The following is a 15,883-nucleotide window of genomic DNA, read 5'->3' as shown; positions in this document are numbered from 1 at the left end:
AATTAACATTACAAAGAATAGAGAACATGGCCCACACAAATGCATCCCATAAAAACTATATGTACCTTTATAATACAAATGGATGTCATAAAAAGGACCTTTCAGATCTTAAATATATTTAAGATAGAGTTTATTAGAGAAAGGGGGATTTGAGAAGAAAGAAGTATAATTTTGAACTGACTCCTTCAGAATCACACTACACAACTTTAGGAATCATTTTCCACATTATATTTTATACCAGTGGTTCTCAACTAGGGAATTTTGCCAAGGACATTTGCAATGTGTAGAGATATTTTTGGTCATTACTGGGGAGGGGCTACTGACATCTAGTGGGTAGAGGCCAGGGATGCTACTAAACATCCAAAAATGCACAAGCCAGTCCCCACAATAAAGACTTCACCTTGTCCAAAATGCTAATAGTGTTGAGACTGAAAAATCTGCTCTACATGAACATTCCCTCTCAAGTTGTGTAACAAGCTAACAAAGTCAAATGGAGCATTACGACTTGCTTAAACTTTGTTGAATGGCTCAAAGACATTACATCTCTGATATCAAAAACCATAAAATTTTAGCCCTTTTTATTTGGGCTACAAAATTGTAGTCTAGATAGTGTCACATGTCCACCTTTTAGCTCTTTCTAGGGATGATTCAATCTGTGCATAAATTTTTGATCTGCTAATGATATTTTTTAAAGATATTGGGCTTTCCATCTTACCTGTGTTTCCATTTCCATCATCCTTTGTTTTATTTCTCTTATTTCTGCCTGTGTTTCTGCTTCTCTAAGTCGAATGGTCATCAATTCATCTTGTAACTCATTCACAGTATTTTTCTTAGGTGGGTCTTTCCATCTCCCAGTAGTACGAGCTAAGTGGCGCTAAAACACAAAAAATCATATTGCAACAAATATTTCCAGTATCAAAATAAGAGCTAACTTTACTGAACAATTATTTTAGATCCAGTAGTATGTTAAGCACTTTATACACAGTATTTTATTTAATCCCCAGAAACACCTAAAAAGTTAGGCACTATTATCTTTATTATACAGGTATGAAAAAAATGCACATTGTGATTAAACAACTTCAGAAAGGTCACACTGTAGATCTCACTGGCAGTAAGTAGAAGATTTGGGATAACTCAGATATAGTTCAATTTTTTAATACTGTGAATTAATTATTATAAACAATACAATTTTTACCCTAATTCTTAATGAGATTTTTCACATTATTTTTAATGAAATCCCAAGAAAAGGAAAAAGTGGGGCTATTCATGAATTAAGGAAGCAATATTAGCAGTTAAGAGCAGTGTTCTAAAAATACCTGTGGCAAAGGTACAGATTATTTATTTTTAATTTCCAGTTTATTGCTGTTTGCTACTTGACCAAAAAAGCTATGACAATGTCATGGATTAATTTCAGTCTTTTCTAGATGCATCACTCACCCCAATTTCAAACCAAGATCACTATTCTGAAATGCTGTGTAGTTTCTGTTTTCTTCCCGCTCTCCCTTTCTTATAGCACCTGTATTTGTGTTCGTTGTCAACAGTTTCCCTCATATGTGAATACATTTGTTGGCACATAACTAGCTAAATCTCTGATCTATTTTGTGAGATACTAATTTTCAAAATAAGTTACAGCCCTGACTGGCATCGATCAGTAGTTAAAGTGCTGGCCTGTGCACCGAAGGGCTGCAGATTCAATTCCTGGTCAAGGGCACGTACCTGGGTTGCAGGTTCAATCCCAGGTCCCTATTGGAGTGCATGCAGGAAGCAACCAAGCAACCAACTGATGTGTCTCTCTCACATTGATGTTTCTCTCTCTCTGTCTCCCCCAGACCCTCGGGTGAGGGTTAAAAAACTAAAAAGTTATGCCCTAACCGGTTTGGCTCAGCAGATAGAGCGTCGCCCTGCAGACTCAAGAGTCCCAGGTTCGATTCCGATCAGGAGCATGTACCTTGGTTGTGGGCACATCGCCAGTAGGGGGCGTGCAAGAGGCAGCTGATTGATGTTTCTCTCTCATCGATGTTTCTAACTCTATCCCTCTCCCCTCCCCTCTGTAAAAAATCAATAAAATATATTTTTAAAAAATAAATAAATAAATAAAAAGTTACAAATTTATATTGGTGTCAGCCTTCTACTATCTCATACTGAAAAATGGATTTAATATCAACAGAAGAAATATGTACTATATAAAGGATTATTTCTTTATAGGTTTTTAGAAAAAATTATAAAAATTACAATGATATGACAGCAAAAATATGATGATCTCCATTTTATCTTCTTTAATTTTAAGAGTTAAAAAGGGAGAAACAGTTAAAGGTACTTGCAACTTATAAATTCTCTCAGTTGTGTACATTATACAGGGTCTTTCATGCTTTAAAGTCATATCCCAGTGTTGGTCATCAACTACTTTAAACTCATACAAATTGAATATTCAGGTTTTGCCCTCTTTTTAGAAAGCACACAAAACATATTGATATACCTGCCAGTGTTCCTCTAAATCTCTGACTTGTTGTCTAAGTTCTTTCAAACCCATAATAGCTTCTGCTTCTCTCAGTTTCACAGCAATGAGTTCTTCCTGAAGCCTTGCAATGTTATTCTCATCAGGAAAGGAGTTGTTTCTCTAAAGCAAGAAAAAATTTAACTTAGGATTTTTAAATGTAAAGAATAAAATAAAATAAATAAAGCATATAAGAGCTATTGTGTCCCATATATAATTATACTTAATTTTATTAAGATACTAGAGGCCCGGTGCATGAAATTCATGCACTCAGGGGTGGGGGTGGGGGGAAAGGTCCCTCAGCCCGGCCTATGCCCTCTCACCTTCCGGGAGTCCTTGGGGGATGTCTAACTGCTGCAGAGGTGAGAGAGGCTCCTGCCACCACCACTGCACTCGCCAGCTGTGAGCCCAGCTCAGGGCTTATGGCTGAGTGGCGCTCCCCCTGTGGGAACGCACTGACCACCAGGAGGCAGCTCCTGCATTGAGCGTCTGCCCCCTGGTGGTCAGTGAATGTCATACCGACTGGTCGTTCCACCGTTCAGTCAATTTGCATATTAGCCTTTTATTATATAGGATAATTCATAAACCACAAAACTTACTCTTTTTAATATAGACTAGTCCAGGTGTGGGCAAACTTTCTGACTCAAGGGCCACAATGGGTTCTTAAACTGGACCGGAGGGCCAGAACAAAAGCATGGATGGAGTGTTTGTGTGAACTAATATAAATTCAAAGTAAACATCATTACATAAAAGGGTACGATCTTTTTTTTTTTTTTTTTTTTTTTTTTAGTTTTATTCATTTCAAAAGGGCCGGATCCAGCTCACGGGCCGTAGTTTGCCCACGGCTGGACTAGTCAGTGGTTCTTGAGATTCACAGGGCTGTATAACCAACATCTTGATCTAATTTCAAAACATTTTAATTACTCCCAAAAGAAACCCTATACCCATTACCAATCACTCCACATTTCCCCTCCCCTCAGCCCTTGGCAGCCCTTATTCCTTCAGTGTCTATGGATTTGCTTATTTAGGACATTTTCCTATAAATGAAATCATACAATAGGTGGCTTTTATAATTAGTTTCTTTCATTTGTCATTTTTTAAGATTCATTCCTTTTCCTTTTGCCAAATAACATTCCTTTCATTATATGGATATACCATATTTTATTTATACATTCATCAGTTGACAGAAATCTGTGTTGCTTCCACTTTTTGGCCAGTATGTACAGTATGCTATGACTGTGTAAAAGTTTTGGTGTGGACCTGTTTTTAATTCTCTTGAGTATATATCAAAGAGCAGAACTGCTGAATCAAATGGCAATTCCACATTTAATTTTTAAGAAACTGTTAAATCTTTTCCAAAGCAGCTGCACTATTTTACATTCCCACAGGAATGTGTAATGCTAACTACTTAATTCTGAGAACACAGAAAGTCTAACTCTACTTTGTTTAATAATACTAATCAGTGTTACAAACCAATAGAATTAAAAATGCTTTCCAACATGGCAATAAATTTACTCACCTGTGGTTAGGACTCCAAATGAAGCATAACATCATTTACATTTTAAAGATTCATGGAAAAGAATAGCCTAAAATCTGTTCTGTTGTATTTTCTCAGCATGTCATTTTGGAGAGGAGTATAAAATCTCTGTGAGTTAGTCACTATTTATGTCAATAGTTACAAAATTAATACTACTATTAGGTTAGGCGATTGTTAGATTACTCTCCTACCATACTGAAAGACCCACCTTAAGAAATAGGGTAGCCCTGACGGGTTTGGCTCAGTGGATAGAGCATCGGCCTGCGGACTGAAAGGTCCCAGGTTTGATTCCGGTCAAGGGCATGTACCTTGGTTGCAGGCACATCCCCAGTGGGAGGTGTGCAGGGGGCAGCTGATCGATGTTTCTCTCTCATCAATGTTTCTAACTCTCTATCTCTCTCCCTTCCTCTCTGTAAAATATCAATAAAATATATTTTTAAAAAAAGATATAGGGTAGCCCTGAATTAAAATGCTCTGGGAGCTGACCATGAGATCCTAAATGAGATGCCCAGTAAAAGCTCCATAGGTAAACTGAGGTACTAATGAGACTAACTTGAATATATGAAATTTTCTATCTCTGAATAAAGTGGTTCTTGACAACTACACATTTTTATGATGAACTTTAAATATTTTCTCTATGAAAAACCAAAAATTTACTGCATATACATAAAACAGAGCCTTGCATAAAGAAATTAACCATAGGAAGCACAAAACCTTCCAATTTCCTTTCTATCCTACGCCATGAATACCAACAAAGCTCCTTAAGAAATCCATTTTCAAAATGGACTCAAGAACATTTCTTACTACCAAAAATTCAAAACAGAGAGGCCCAGTTTCTTATCTACATCATGGAGCCCATAAAACTCCCAAGTTAGAGACCAAATATTCTGTTAGGCATTTTCACAGTCTTATTGGCCTTTTTCTCAATAAATAGAATAAATTTCCCCCAAAAATGTAAAATAGCAAGCAGATTTCTAGCAAAATTATTCCACTACTGACTGTAGTTATTTCCTGCTCTATTTCATTAAATTATTTCCTGCTCTATTTCCACTATTTGCCTAAACCTTCAACTTCTTTAATGACTTTGAAAAGATATAAGTTAGCTTCCGTAGCATACCTCAAGCTAAGATCTTCCTGAGGTGGCTTACTATACCTTGGAAAATTGCGACAGTTATACTCAGATGAACTTCTCCCTGAAATGTTTATGTATTAGTCATATCCAATCTCTTGCAGAAGAAGATATTACAATATTTGAGAAGTTAATTTCTATCCCCTAAGTTTCTCTTCTCCAACATTTAAATATTATTCATATCAAAATTATCCTGTTTTCCTGTAAAAGGACTCTAATCTCTACTTTTACCCTTAAATATGGGGCTTTTAGTATGGCAACAACAAAGAATAATTGGGAATCTTACATTTTTCCTTTCATCTCTCAGTATCTAATATGTAAGGTTTCTAATGTGTAAAATCACCAAATCCAACTGAACTGCTCAGTAAGTACTTAAATATCTACCACATGTCTCTTTAATTTTGGAGTAACAGCATTTATGTTGGTCTCACCTTCTCCATATCCAGGACTTTATCCTGCATCTCCTTTAGTGCACACTGAGCCTCGGCTTCCCTCAGACGGGCCTGAACCAATTCCTTCTCTAGCTGTAGCACAAAATCTTCACTGTAGCTGGAACTGCATTTATGCTACAAATTACAGACATATACTAAAATTTTATGAACCATAAACGTACGTATAATAGAAATAAATGCAATGGCACAGTACAGTTATTAAGGGCAATCAAACATAAAAGTTCCATCTACCCAATATTTTTAGCATATCTCCTCCAAATTACTTCAATGAATAAAAAAGTTTGACATCCATAAAGATAATCACATGATTGGGTGTTGGTAACCAGTTATTACACCCAATAAATCCAATTTATAGAAAATGTCTCTTTATCTTTCTATCTATCCAGATACTAAGAGTTTGTCCTGATTCTTCAGACCTGCACTGTACAATAGTGTAACCATTTGCCGCCTGTGGCTCCTGAGCATTGAATGTGGCTCGGCCAAGTTGAGAAAGGCTGTAAGTGGAAAATACAAACTGGATTTTGAAAATATGAAATACAAAAGGTAAAATATCTCATTAATAACTTTTATATTGATTACCTGTTCAAATAATATTTTGAATATACTGAGTTAAACAAAAATATTCACTTTTCTATAATTATTAATTACTACTTTTAATGTGGCATTTTAAATGCCTATGTGGCTCATTATATTGCTATTGGACAGTACTGTTATGGACTACACATAAGTACAAATTTACTGAAAATTCTATTTTAATTTAATAGAAATAAAAACAAGGGAGCCACAATAATGTGAACCATCCTAAATCCCAGCAAAACAAAAATGTATTTTCTTTTAGAAATGTAGATCTCTTTTTAAAAATATGCATAAAAATTAGTGTTGGAAGCAGAGAAAAATGCAGATGCTGCATGAACAAATTAACCATAGAAGCATGAAACCTTTCCATTTCCTCTCCTATGCTATAATGTGAACAGCAATGCAGCACTTAAAAAAAATCTCCTTTTACTAGTAAACCAGTTTCTACAAAAAAGTTGTTCTAAAAAAAGCAAAAATATGTCAATTCACCACTCTAAAAGACTTCCTAAAATAAAGTATCACTTTACATTTAACTAATGTAGTAAAGAAAAAGTGACAACTCAAAATTTCAAAATAGAGTCACAGAGAACAATCTCCTACTGAACTAGCATGAAAATGGCTCCTTTTATTCTTCAGAATATTAGGAACAAAACAAATGCCAGACTAAAACTCTATTTAAAAAAAACTATTAAGTGCCTAATTAAAACATATGGTACTCCCTTACCCCAGTTACCCAAACAGATGATATCATTTTTTAAAATGTGAACAGTTCACTTATTAAGCAAATTAGGACTTTTTAATTCAATACATTACACATTATTTCTCCTAGTAATTTTCTGATACAATTAAAACATTTCATTACAAGAAATACATCTGCAACAAGTGTATCACTTTAACAAATACTTACCTTACCAAATGGGGGAAAGGCACTCTTTTGGAATGACCAAACTACAGGTGTCATCATTTTTGTTTAATAAGATCATAGTTATTTTATGAATAATACCAGGATTTTTTGCCCTTAATCTAAAGCCCTAGAAACTGCAGTTCAGGTTTGTTTGCCAAGACTCTATTTTAGGAAACCCCCAGGAATACATCAAACCCAAATGACCCATATGAGAATGGACTCACTGACCTAGTATAAACCAAAGGATCCAACCAAGCACACAAAAAAATGTTACTAAGATTGGGAGAAATTTTTTTCAATAAAATTTACAAAACTTCTAATTGTTCTCTTGTTCAAGTGGTAAATTTTAAATTCCACAGTTTAACGTTATTTCTCCTTTCATACTTCCTATTTGTTCTTCAACCCACTGCAAACTAGCCTTAGTTCTTGATAAAACTGCTCTAATTATGAACAATAGCAATACTCAGTAAAAACATAAAACTTCAACGAAAGCCCTTTTCTTCAGTTCTTATCTTCACCAGGCAACTGATTAATCTTAAATACAACTTTTTCCTGCCTTAGATTTTGGGATATTTCTCTTCCCTGGTTCTCCTGCCTATCTTCTCTATCTCCTCTACCAATTCTACTTTAGATAGGTATCCATGAGTTTCAATATTGTGTTTTCTCTCAATCTTTCCTTTAATTTTCTTATTTTGTAAATCCATCCTATGTGATTTCTTCCATTGTCCATATAGTAGTCTGCATGTATAGGCAGTATCAGATATTGTCTTTATATAGTCTACTTAGAAGATGTATGATATCACCAAGGAAGCATCTATTAAAATAGCAAAATGGGGAAGGAAGAGGAAAAGAGGGACAAGAAGAGGAAGAGAGGACAAACAATGTTGGAATTCAAAGGAAGGAAGGGAATTCAAAGGAAGGAAGGAAGGAAGGAAAGAAGGAAGGAAGGGAGGGAGGGAGGGAAGAAGGGACTCTTAAGTCCGTATTTCCAGCCCACATCTTTTTATTAAGCTAGATCCATAGTCATCACAATTTCCTACTGGTCTTCTAAATCTGGTTGATCTCATATTCACCTCACATTCAACATGTCAAAACTCAATGCCCCATCTTTCCCTCCTAATGTATTACTATTTTGCTAAAAATCCCACCATCTAACATATGACAAAGTCAAAACTTCCCGTTATATTCCCCTTATAATCATAGAACCTGAGTAATTTTTCTTCCAGATATCTCTTGAATTTGTCTGTTCCTCTCCACCTTTATTGTCTTTGTTTTTATTCATGCCTTCATCTCTTTCTTTGGACTATTGCAATAGTCCTACATATATCCCTGTTTAGTGGGTATCATTATTTTATGTTATGTTTCACACTAAATTGAAATGAATAGAAGGCATTTTTACAATTCTTCCACCTGAACCCTACTGTTTTGAGCTGGAGGAAATTTTGATTCCACATTTATTAATACAAGCGTGTTACTGAAAATTATACAAACACTGAAATACCTTTAAAATGTATTCAGGATGAATCTAACTCCACTAAGTCACTTTCACCCTGGCCAATTATATTCATATACACTTTTGTTGAGCAAAAAGTATTTACATTTTAAAATCAATTGGATAGGATGATCCATTCTGTGGATAACAGTCAGCCCCCTTCCTAACAACTCCCGTTATTGTCCCCAAACAAGCTTATGAACAAAGTGGCCATGGTGACAGGGATGGAGGTTATGCATGGGCTCAACAACATGGATTTCCACTCACTGAGGCTATGACCACTGCAGAGTGTCCAATCTGCCAGGAGCAGAGACCAACACCAAATCCCTGATATGGCACTGATTAGTCAGCTACCTGGTGGCAGGCTGATTACACTAGACCATTTCCAACATGGAAGGGGCAACATTTTGTTCTTACTGGACTAGACACCCACTCAGGATATGGGTGTGCGTTCCCTGCATGCAATGCTTTTGTCAAATTAGCATCAATGGACTTAAAGAATGCCTTATCCACCAGCATTGCTTCTGAACACAGAACTCACTTCACAGCAAAAGAAGTGCAACGATGGGCTCAAGTTCACAGAATATATTAGTCTTACCATGTTCCTTAATATCCTGAAGAAAATGGCTAGACAGAACAGTGGAATGGCTTTTCTGAAGACTTAGTTACAGATAGATGGCAATACCTTGCAGGACTGGAGCAAGGTTCTCCAGAAGTATGAACATGCTTAGAATCAGTGTCCAATATATGGGTTTTTTCCATAATAAGGATTCACAGATACAGGAATCAAGAGGTAGAAATAGGAATGATACCACCCTAGCTAGTTTGGCTCAATGGATAGAGCGTCGGCCTGCAGACTGAAGGGTCCCGGGTTCGATTCCGGTCAAGGGCACATGCCTGGGTTGCGGGTTCAATCCCCAGTGGGGGTGTGCAGGAGGCAGCTGATCAATGATTCTCTCTCATCATTGATGTTTCTATCTCTCTCCCTCTCCCTTCCTCTCTAAAAATCAATAAAATATATTTTTTTTAAAAAAGAAATAGGAATGATACCACTCACTATTACCCCTAGTGACTCACCAGCAAAATATCTGCTTTGAGACTACTCTGCTGATCTTCAGATCTTAGTTCCAGAGGGAGGAATGCTTTCACCAAGAGCCACAACAATAATTTCACTAAACTGGAAGTAGACTCACCTGGCCACTTTGAGATCCTTATGCCTCTGAATCAATAGGAAAAGAAGGGAGTTAAGGTGCTGGCTGGGTGACTGATACTGACTACCAAGAAGAAACTGGACTACTAGTCCACAATGGAGATTAGGAAGAGTATGCCTGGAATACAGGAAATCCTTCAGCGTCTCTTGGTATTATCGTACCCCATGATTAAGGCCAATGAAAAATGACAACAACCCAATCTAGGAAGGAGTACTGAAGGCCCAGAACCTTCAGAAATGAAGGTTTGGGTCACCCCACCAGGTAAAGAACCATGACCAGCTAAGGTACTTGTTGAAAGAACCATGACCAGCTAAGGTACTTCTCCCTTGGTCGGGGAAAACCTAGAGTGGGTAGTGGAAGAAGGTAGTCAGTCATAAATACTAACTACCACCACATGACCTGTTACAGAAATGAGGATGGTAATTGTCATAAGTAGTTCCTTTTTTAGAACTTTATTGTTGAGAGTATTACAGATGTTCGCTCCCCGCTCCCCGTACCCCCCTCATCCGGTTCTGATCCTGGCCTAGGCCTTTGACACCCTATTGTCTATGTCCATGCATATATGTATATGAGTAGTTCCTTTTAATTTTGCTATGAATATGTTTGTGCATCTATCTATCCACCTCTCTACCTATCTTCTTTCCTCTTATTCCCTTATCCTATCTAATAAAAGAGAAACATGGTAATTGGCGTACGACCGCTACCCTTCCCATTGGCTAATCAGCGAGATATGCAAATTAACTGCCAGCCAAGATGGCAGCCGGCAGCCAGACAGCTTGAAACTAACATGAGGCTTGCTTGCTTCAGTGACGGAGGACTGCAACGTTCCCCGCCTGCCTTGCCGGCCTCTGTGCCTGCAGTTTCAAACATTGTAACAAATATAGAAGCTAAACAAAACCCCAGAAACCAGCTTTCAGCCGGCTGGGATCTCAGAGCTGGAGTTGATACAGAGTTTCGATTACAGAACCGAAACAAACCAGATACCTGCTTTCAGGAGCGGAGGCCTAAGAGCTAGAGCCTCAGAGCTAAAGCTGGCCAAGAATAAAAAAAAAAGAAAAAAAGAAGCAGTTGGGAACTTCAGTCCCAGCCTGAAAACAGCCCTCAGCCCCTCACCCAGACTGGCCAGGCACCCCAGTGGGGACCCCCACCCTGAAGGGTGTGCGACCTGCTGCAAACAGCCATCATCCCCTCATCCAGGCTGGCCAGGCACCCCAGTGGGGACCCCCACCCTGATCCAGGACACCCTTCAGGGCAAACCAGGCAGCCCCCACCCATGCACCAGGCCTCTATTCTATATAGTAAAAGGGTAATATGCCTCCCAGCACTGGGATCAGCGGAGCTGAGAGGCCTCCCGGCACCAGGATCAGTGTGACAGGGGGCAGCGCCCAAACCCCCTGATCGCCCTGCGGCTCTGGGTGTGACAGGGGGCGGGGCCACAACCTCCCTATCGGCCCTGCTCTGTTCGTGACAGGTGAAGGCGCCCCAACTCCCTGATCGGCCCTGCTCTGTGCCTAATAGGGGGGAGCTCCCCAACCCCCTGATCACCCTGTGGCTGTGTGTGTGACAGGGTGCGGCGCCCCAACCCCCTCACCCCACGGGCCCTGCTCTGTGTGTGACGGGATAGAGCCATAACCTCCCCATCGGCCTTGCCCTGAGTGTAAGGGTGGCGGTACCCCAACCCCCTGATGGGCCCTGCTCTGTGCATGACAGGGGGGAGCTCCCCAACCCCCTGATGGGCCCTGCTCTGTGCGTGACAGGGGGGAGCTCCCCAACCCCGATTGGCCCTGCTCTGTGCGTGACAGGGGGTGGCACCACAACCTCCCCATCGACCCTGCATTGAGTGTGACAGGGGGCGGTGCCCCAACCCCCCAATCGGCCCTACCCTGAGCGTGACTGAGTGTGGCATCGCAACCTCCCAATCCGCCCTGCTCTGTGCATGACAGGGGGCGGCACCCCAACTCCCCAATCAGCCCTGCTCTGAGCCCGACCAGGGACTGCACCGAGGGATTGGGCCTGCCCTCTGCCACCCGGGAGCAGGCCTAAGCCAGCAGGGCGTTATCTCCCGAGGGGTCCCAGACTGCGAGAGGGCACAGGCCAGGCTGAGGGGCGCCCCCTTCCCCCTGAGTGCACAAATTTTTGTGCACCGGGCCTCTAGTCCTATATAATAGAGAAACATGCAAATTAACCATCCCTCCGCTACACTCAAGCCACGCCCACAAGCCAATGAGGAGTATGCAAATTAACCTGACAAAGATGGCAGGTAATTTGCATACACAGAGCACAGTGGGAGAGCCAGCAGCTTGGGGGGACGTGGCTCCCTGGGTTGCTCCCTCGGTCGCAGCCTTGGGGGGACGTAGCTCCCTCGATCGGGGAAAACCTAGAGCGGGGGGAACATCAGAAATGCTGGGAATCGTAGTTCTGATGGCAGCGCCAGGACCGGATGCCCAGAGCGCAGGGAGCACCAGGAATGCTGGAAATCGTAGTTCTCCTAGACACTAGATCAAAGTGAGCCTGGAGCAAGTTACTGTTGCAGTTGGGGATGGAAGGAAAGCAAAGGTGAGAGACATTAAGTAAAATCAGAGTATCTAGGAAAAATTAAAGATATCCTAAAACTTCCAGGAAATCTCCACCAACAAAGCAAAGAAAAAAAAATTGCATCTATTATTCTGTGAGCAACAAACCAAACTGGTTGGGGGTCTCAGACAATTCGCTCATATGATTGCAAAGACAGACAGAAACTCCCGGATTGGAGAGGGCTCCCCTGAGGGCTCCCAGATTGCAGAGGGTGCAGGTCGGGCTAAGGAACCACCCCCTCCACCCCCCACCCCCACCTCCACCCCCATGCACGAATCTTCATGCACCAGGCCCCTTGTTTAATATAAGAAGCATTAACTTTATATGACAGTACTATATAAGTACTGTTAATTTTACATCATAGTATTTAAGTTACAGGATATCAAGAAAACATCACTCAAGGACTTTACCTAGGGAAGGCGTTAGTGCATTTTTGGTTGTGTGTAGGATAACTGCATCATGTTAGGCAGAATTATGACCTTTTATTATGACCTTATGTGGAGATTAAGTATGGTTTATGGAGATGCACATGGGTGTCAAGTTGATAAGGGCTGGACTTGTGATGTTTATTTTATGTCAAATTGACTAGGCCATGGGGTGCTCAGATTAAACATTACTTCTGGGTGTGTCTATGAGGGTGTTTCCACATGACTTAGTAGACTGCCATCCTCAGTGTGAGTAAGCATCATCCAATCTGTTGATGGCTAAATAAAACAAAAAGAGGAGAAAGGTAAAATTCATTTCCTGACCTAGCTGGTTTTGCTCAGTGGGTAGAGCATTGACCCATGAACTAAAGGGTCCCAGGGTTAATTCTGCTCAAGGGCACATACCTCATTTGTAGGCTCGATCCCTGGCCCCAGGCGGGGTGTGGGTGGGAGACAACCAATAGATGTGTCTCTCTCACATTGATGTTTCTTTCTCTTTCTTTCTCTCTCTCTCCCTCCCTCCCTCCCACTCTCTCTAAAAAATTTATGGGAAAATATCCTTGAGAAAGCATGGACAAAAAAATAAAAAATAAAATAATTTTTAAAAAATAAAATAATTTTTAAAAAATCCATTTCCTTTCTGCTTGCTTGAGCTGGTTCATTGGATTCCTCCTGATCTTGGACTGGAATTCTGGGATTTATACCACTGGCTTCACTAGCTCTCAGGCCTCTGGTCTTAAACAGGAATTATACCATTGGCTTTTTCCTAGGTCTCTGGATTTCAGATAGCGGATTGTGTGACTTCTCACACTTCATAATGGCATGAGCCAATTCCTCACAATAAATCTGTGTGTGTGTGTGTGTGTGTGTGTGTGTGTGTGTGTGTGTCATTGGTTCTGTTTCTCTGGTGAACAGACTAATACAAGGTAAATTTTATAAATAAGATTACATTTATTGATTAGGGGTTTTATTGTTTTGTTTTTGGTCCATTTAAAATTTAACCCATTGGAGCGTATGCAATTGAATTCTCTTTTTTGGTCATTATTTTCTACCATTTTAAATTTTCCCTGTTGAAACTTTTGCAGATCTAAGTTTTGTCAGGAAAGTGATACTTGTGATACTTCTATCAATGTTTAGTCTACTAAAAATTTTACCTTATCAGTTTTAACTCTTTGTAAGTTTTGGTGTGGTTTTGTTACTTGCAGTCTATGCCATTGGCCAAGCAATCTGGTAGAATCATAATAAATGAATAATGTTAATACTAATCCTAATAATAGCTACCATTGATTGAGCACTCACTACGTACGAGGCATTATTCTAAAGTACAACCCACATAAGTCTCAACAACCCTCTTATACACAGGACAAACTGTAGCACAGAGAAGTTAAGTAACTTGTCCAGGGACACACAACCAGTGAGTGGCAGGATTGGCATCAAAGTGGCCATGTTAAAATACGCTGCTGTGGACTGTAAAATACCTGTTTGTTTTTCCCACAAGAGAAAAAAAGTACTATTTATAAAACAGGGTTTAAAGTTTATAATGATGATGATGATAGGAGCTAGTATCTAGTAAGTACTTATTATGTGCCATACAAACACTAAGCGCTTTATATTCTCATTTAACCTTCACCTCCTCCTTTTTTTTTAAATTTATAATTTATTGAAGTATAGTTGATAGATAATATTGTATTAGTTTCAAGTGTACAACACAGTGATTTGACATTTATAAATCTTACAATGTGATCACCACAGTAAGGCTAGTAACCATACAAAATTATCACAACATTACTATTTCTCCTATGCTATCATCTCTATGACTTTACTAATAAGGTAACTAACAAGACTCAGCAAGGTAAAACAGCAATCAACAATTCTGTTAAACCTACGTTCTTAGCCTTTAAACGATATAAAAATTGAAATAATACAGGGTGGGGCAAAAGGATGTTTACAGTTCTGAGTACATGATACAGTTTATTCTTGCATAATTATTTATTACTAGAGGCCTGTTGCACGAAAAGATTCGTGCAATAGGCCTTCCCTTCCCCTGGCTGCCGGCACCGGTTTTCCTCTGGCACCCGGGACCCAGGCCTTCACTCAGGCCAGAGCCGCCTTCAAGCCTTCTCTGCTCCGGCTAGAGCCACCTTCAGTCTTCCCTCCCCCACTTTGTACCTACGTATGCAAATTAACCACCAACAAAGATGGCAGTTAATTTGCATATCTCACTGATTAGCCAATGGGAGGCGTAGCAAAGGTACAATTACCATGTTTGTCTATTATTAGATAGGATTGTATTATTTTCCATATGAAAAACTGTAAACCTACTTTTGCCCAATCCTATTTTAAAGAGCTTGATATATTGTTTTTGTATGTACTGTTCTAAGAATTAATGCTATAATATTTAAAAACTGAGCATCTACAAAAATTTAAACAGCTCACATAATGCTCTTGTAATAAGAAATTCTTAGATTATATTTCATATTCAAATTAGTAACCTGGACAAATAAACAATTTGTTTTACCAAATGACAGCTACCACATTATGATGGCTGAAGGGGTACTTATTTAAAAGTATATAAATAATGCCCTGACTGGTTTGCCTCAGTGGATAGAGCACCAGCCTGCGGACTGAAAGGTCCCAGGTTCAATTCCGGTCAAGGGCATGTGCCTTGGTTGCGGGCACATCCCCAGTAGGAGTTGTGCAGAAGGCAGCTGATCGATGTTTCTTTCTCACTGATGTTTCTAACTCTCTATCCCTCTCCCTTCCTCTCTGTAAAAAATCAATAAAATATATTAAAAAATAAAAAATAAAAGTATATAAATAATGAATGACTTCCCTATATTTACATCAAATTCACTTTTGTCGATGAATCTCTTAATGTTCCTGTGATACCAGCAATCTCATGTTAATGATATTGACAGAAAAAAAATGTTTAATAAGTAGAATCTCTGCTTTTCAATCTCACATGCTTTTCTGGTGTTGCAAAAATTACAAGGAAAAAGATAAGCTAGAAAGCCCTTATTACTCTTTCTTGCTTGTATCCTGAGTAAAACAAAAGAATGAATCCTCACATTCAATGTTAGAAGGACATA

At 39.4% G+C, this 15,883-nt stretch overlaps 1 protein-coding gene across 1 annotated transcript in view; it reads right to left on the bottom strand.

The window, feature by feature from the left end:
- Positions 1-15,883, bottom strand: part of EVI5 (ecotropic viral integration site 5) — a 216,487-nt gene that overhangs the window by 77,954 nt on the left and 122,650 nt on the right. Inside the window, exons 14-16 of the mRNA XM_081087754.1 lie at positions 5,592-5,726; positions 2,477-2,617; positions 716-874 (exon numbers count right to left, since the gene is read on the bottom strand). Coding sequence (XP_080943880.1) covers positions 716-874; positions 2,477-2,617; positions 5,592-5,726 — 435 coding nt within the window. The remainder of the gene's footprint in view (positions 1-715; positions 875-2,476; positions 2,618-5,591; positions 5,727-15,883) is intronic.

The sequence above is a fragment of the Myotis nattereri genome (assembly GCF_964212035.1).
Source record: "Myotis nattereri genome assembly, chromosome: 3".
In the NCBI taxonomy this organism is placed as follows: Eukaryota; Metazoa; Chordata; class Mammalia; order Chiroptera; family Vespertilionidae; genus Myotis; species Myotis nattereri.
The sequence above is the reverse complement of the archived record's forward strand: the minus strand, read 5'-3'. Positions and strand labels throughout refer to the sequence as shown.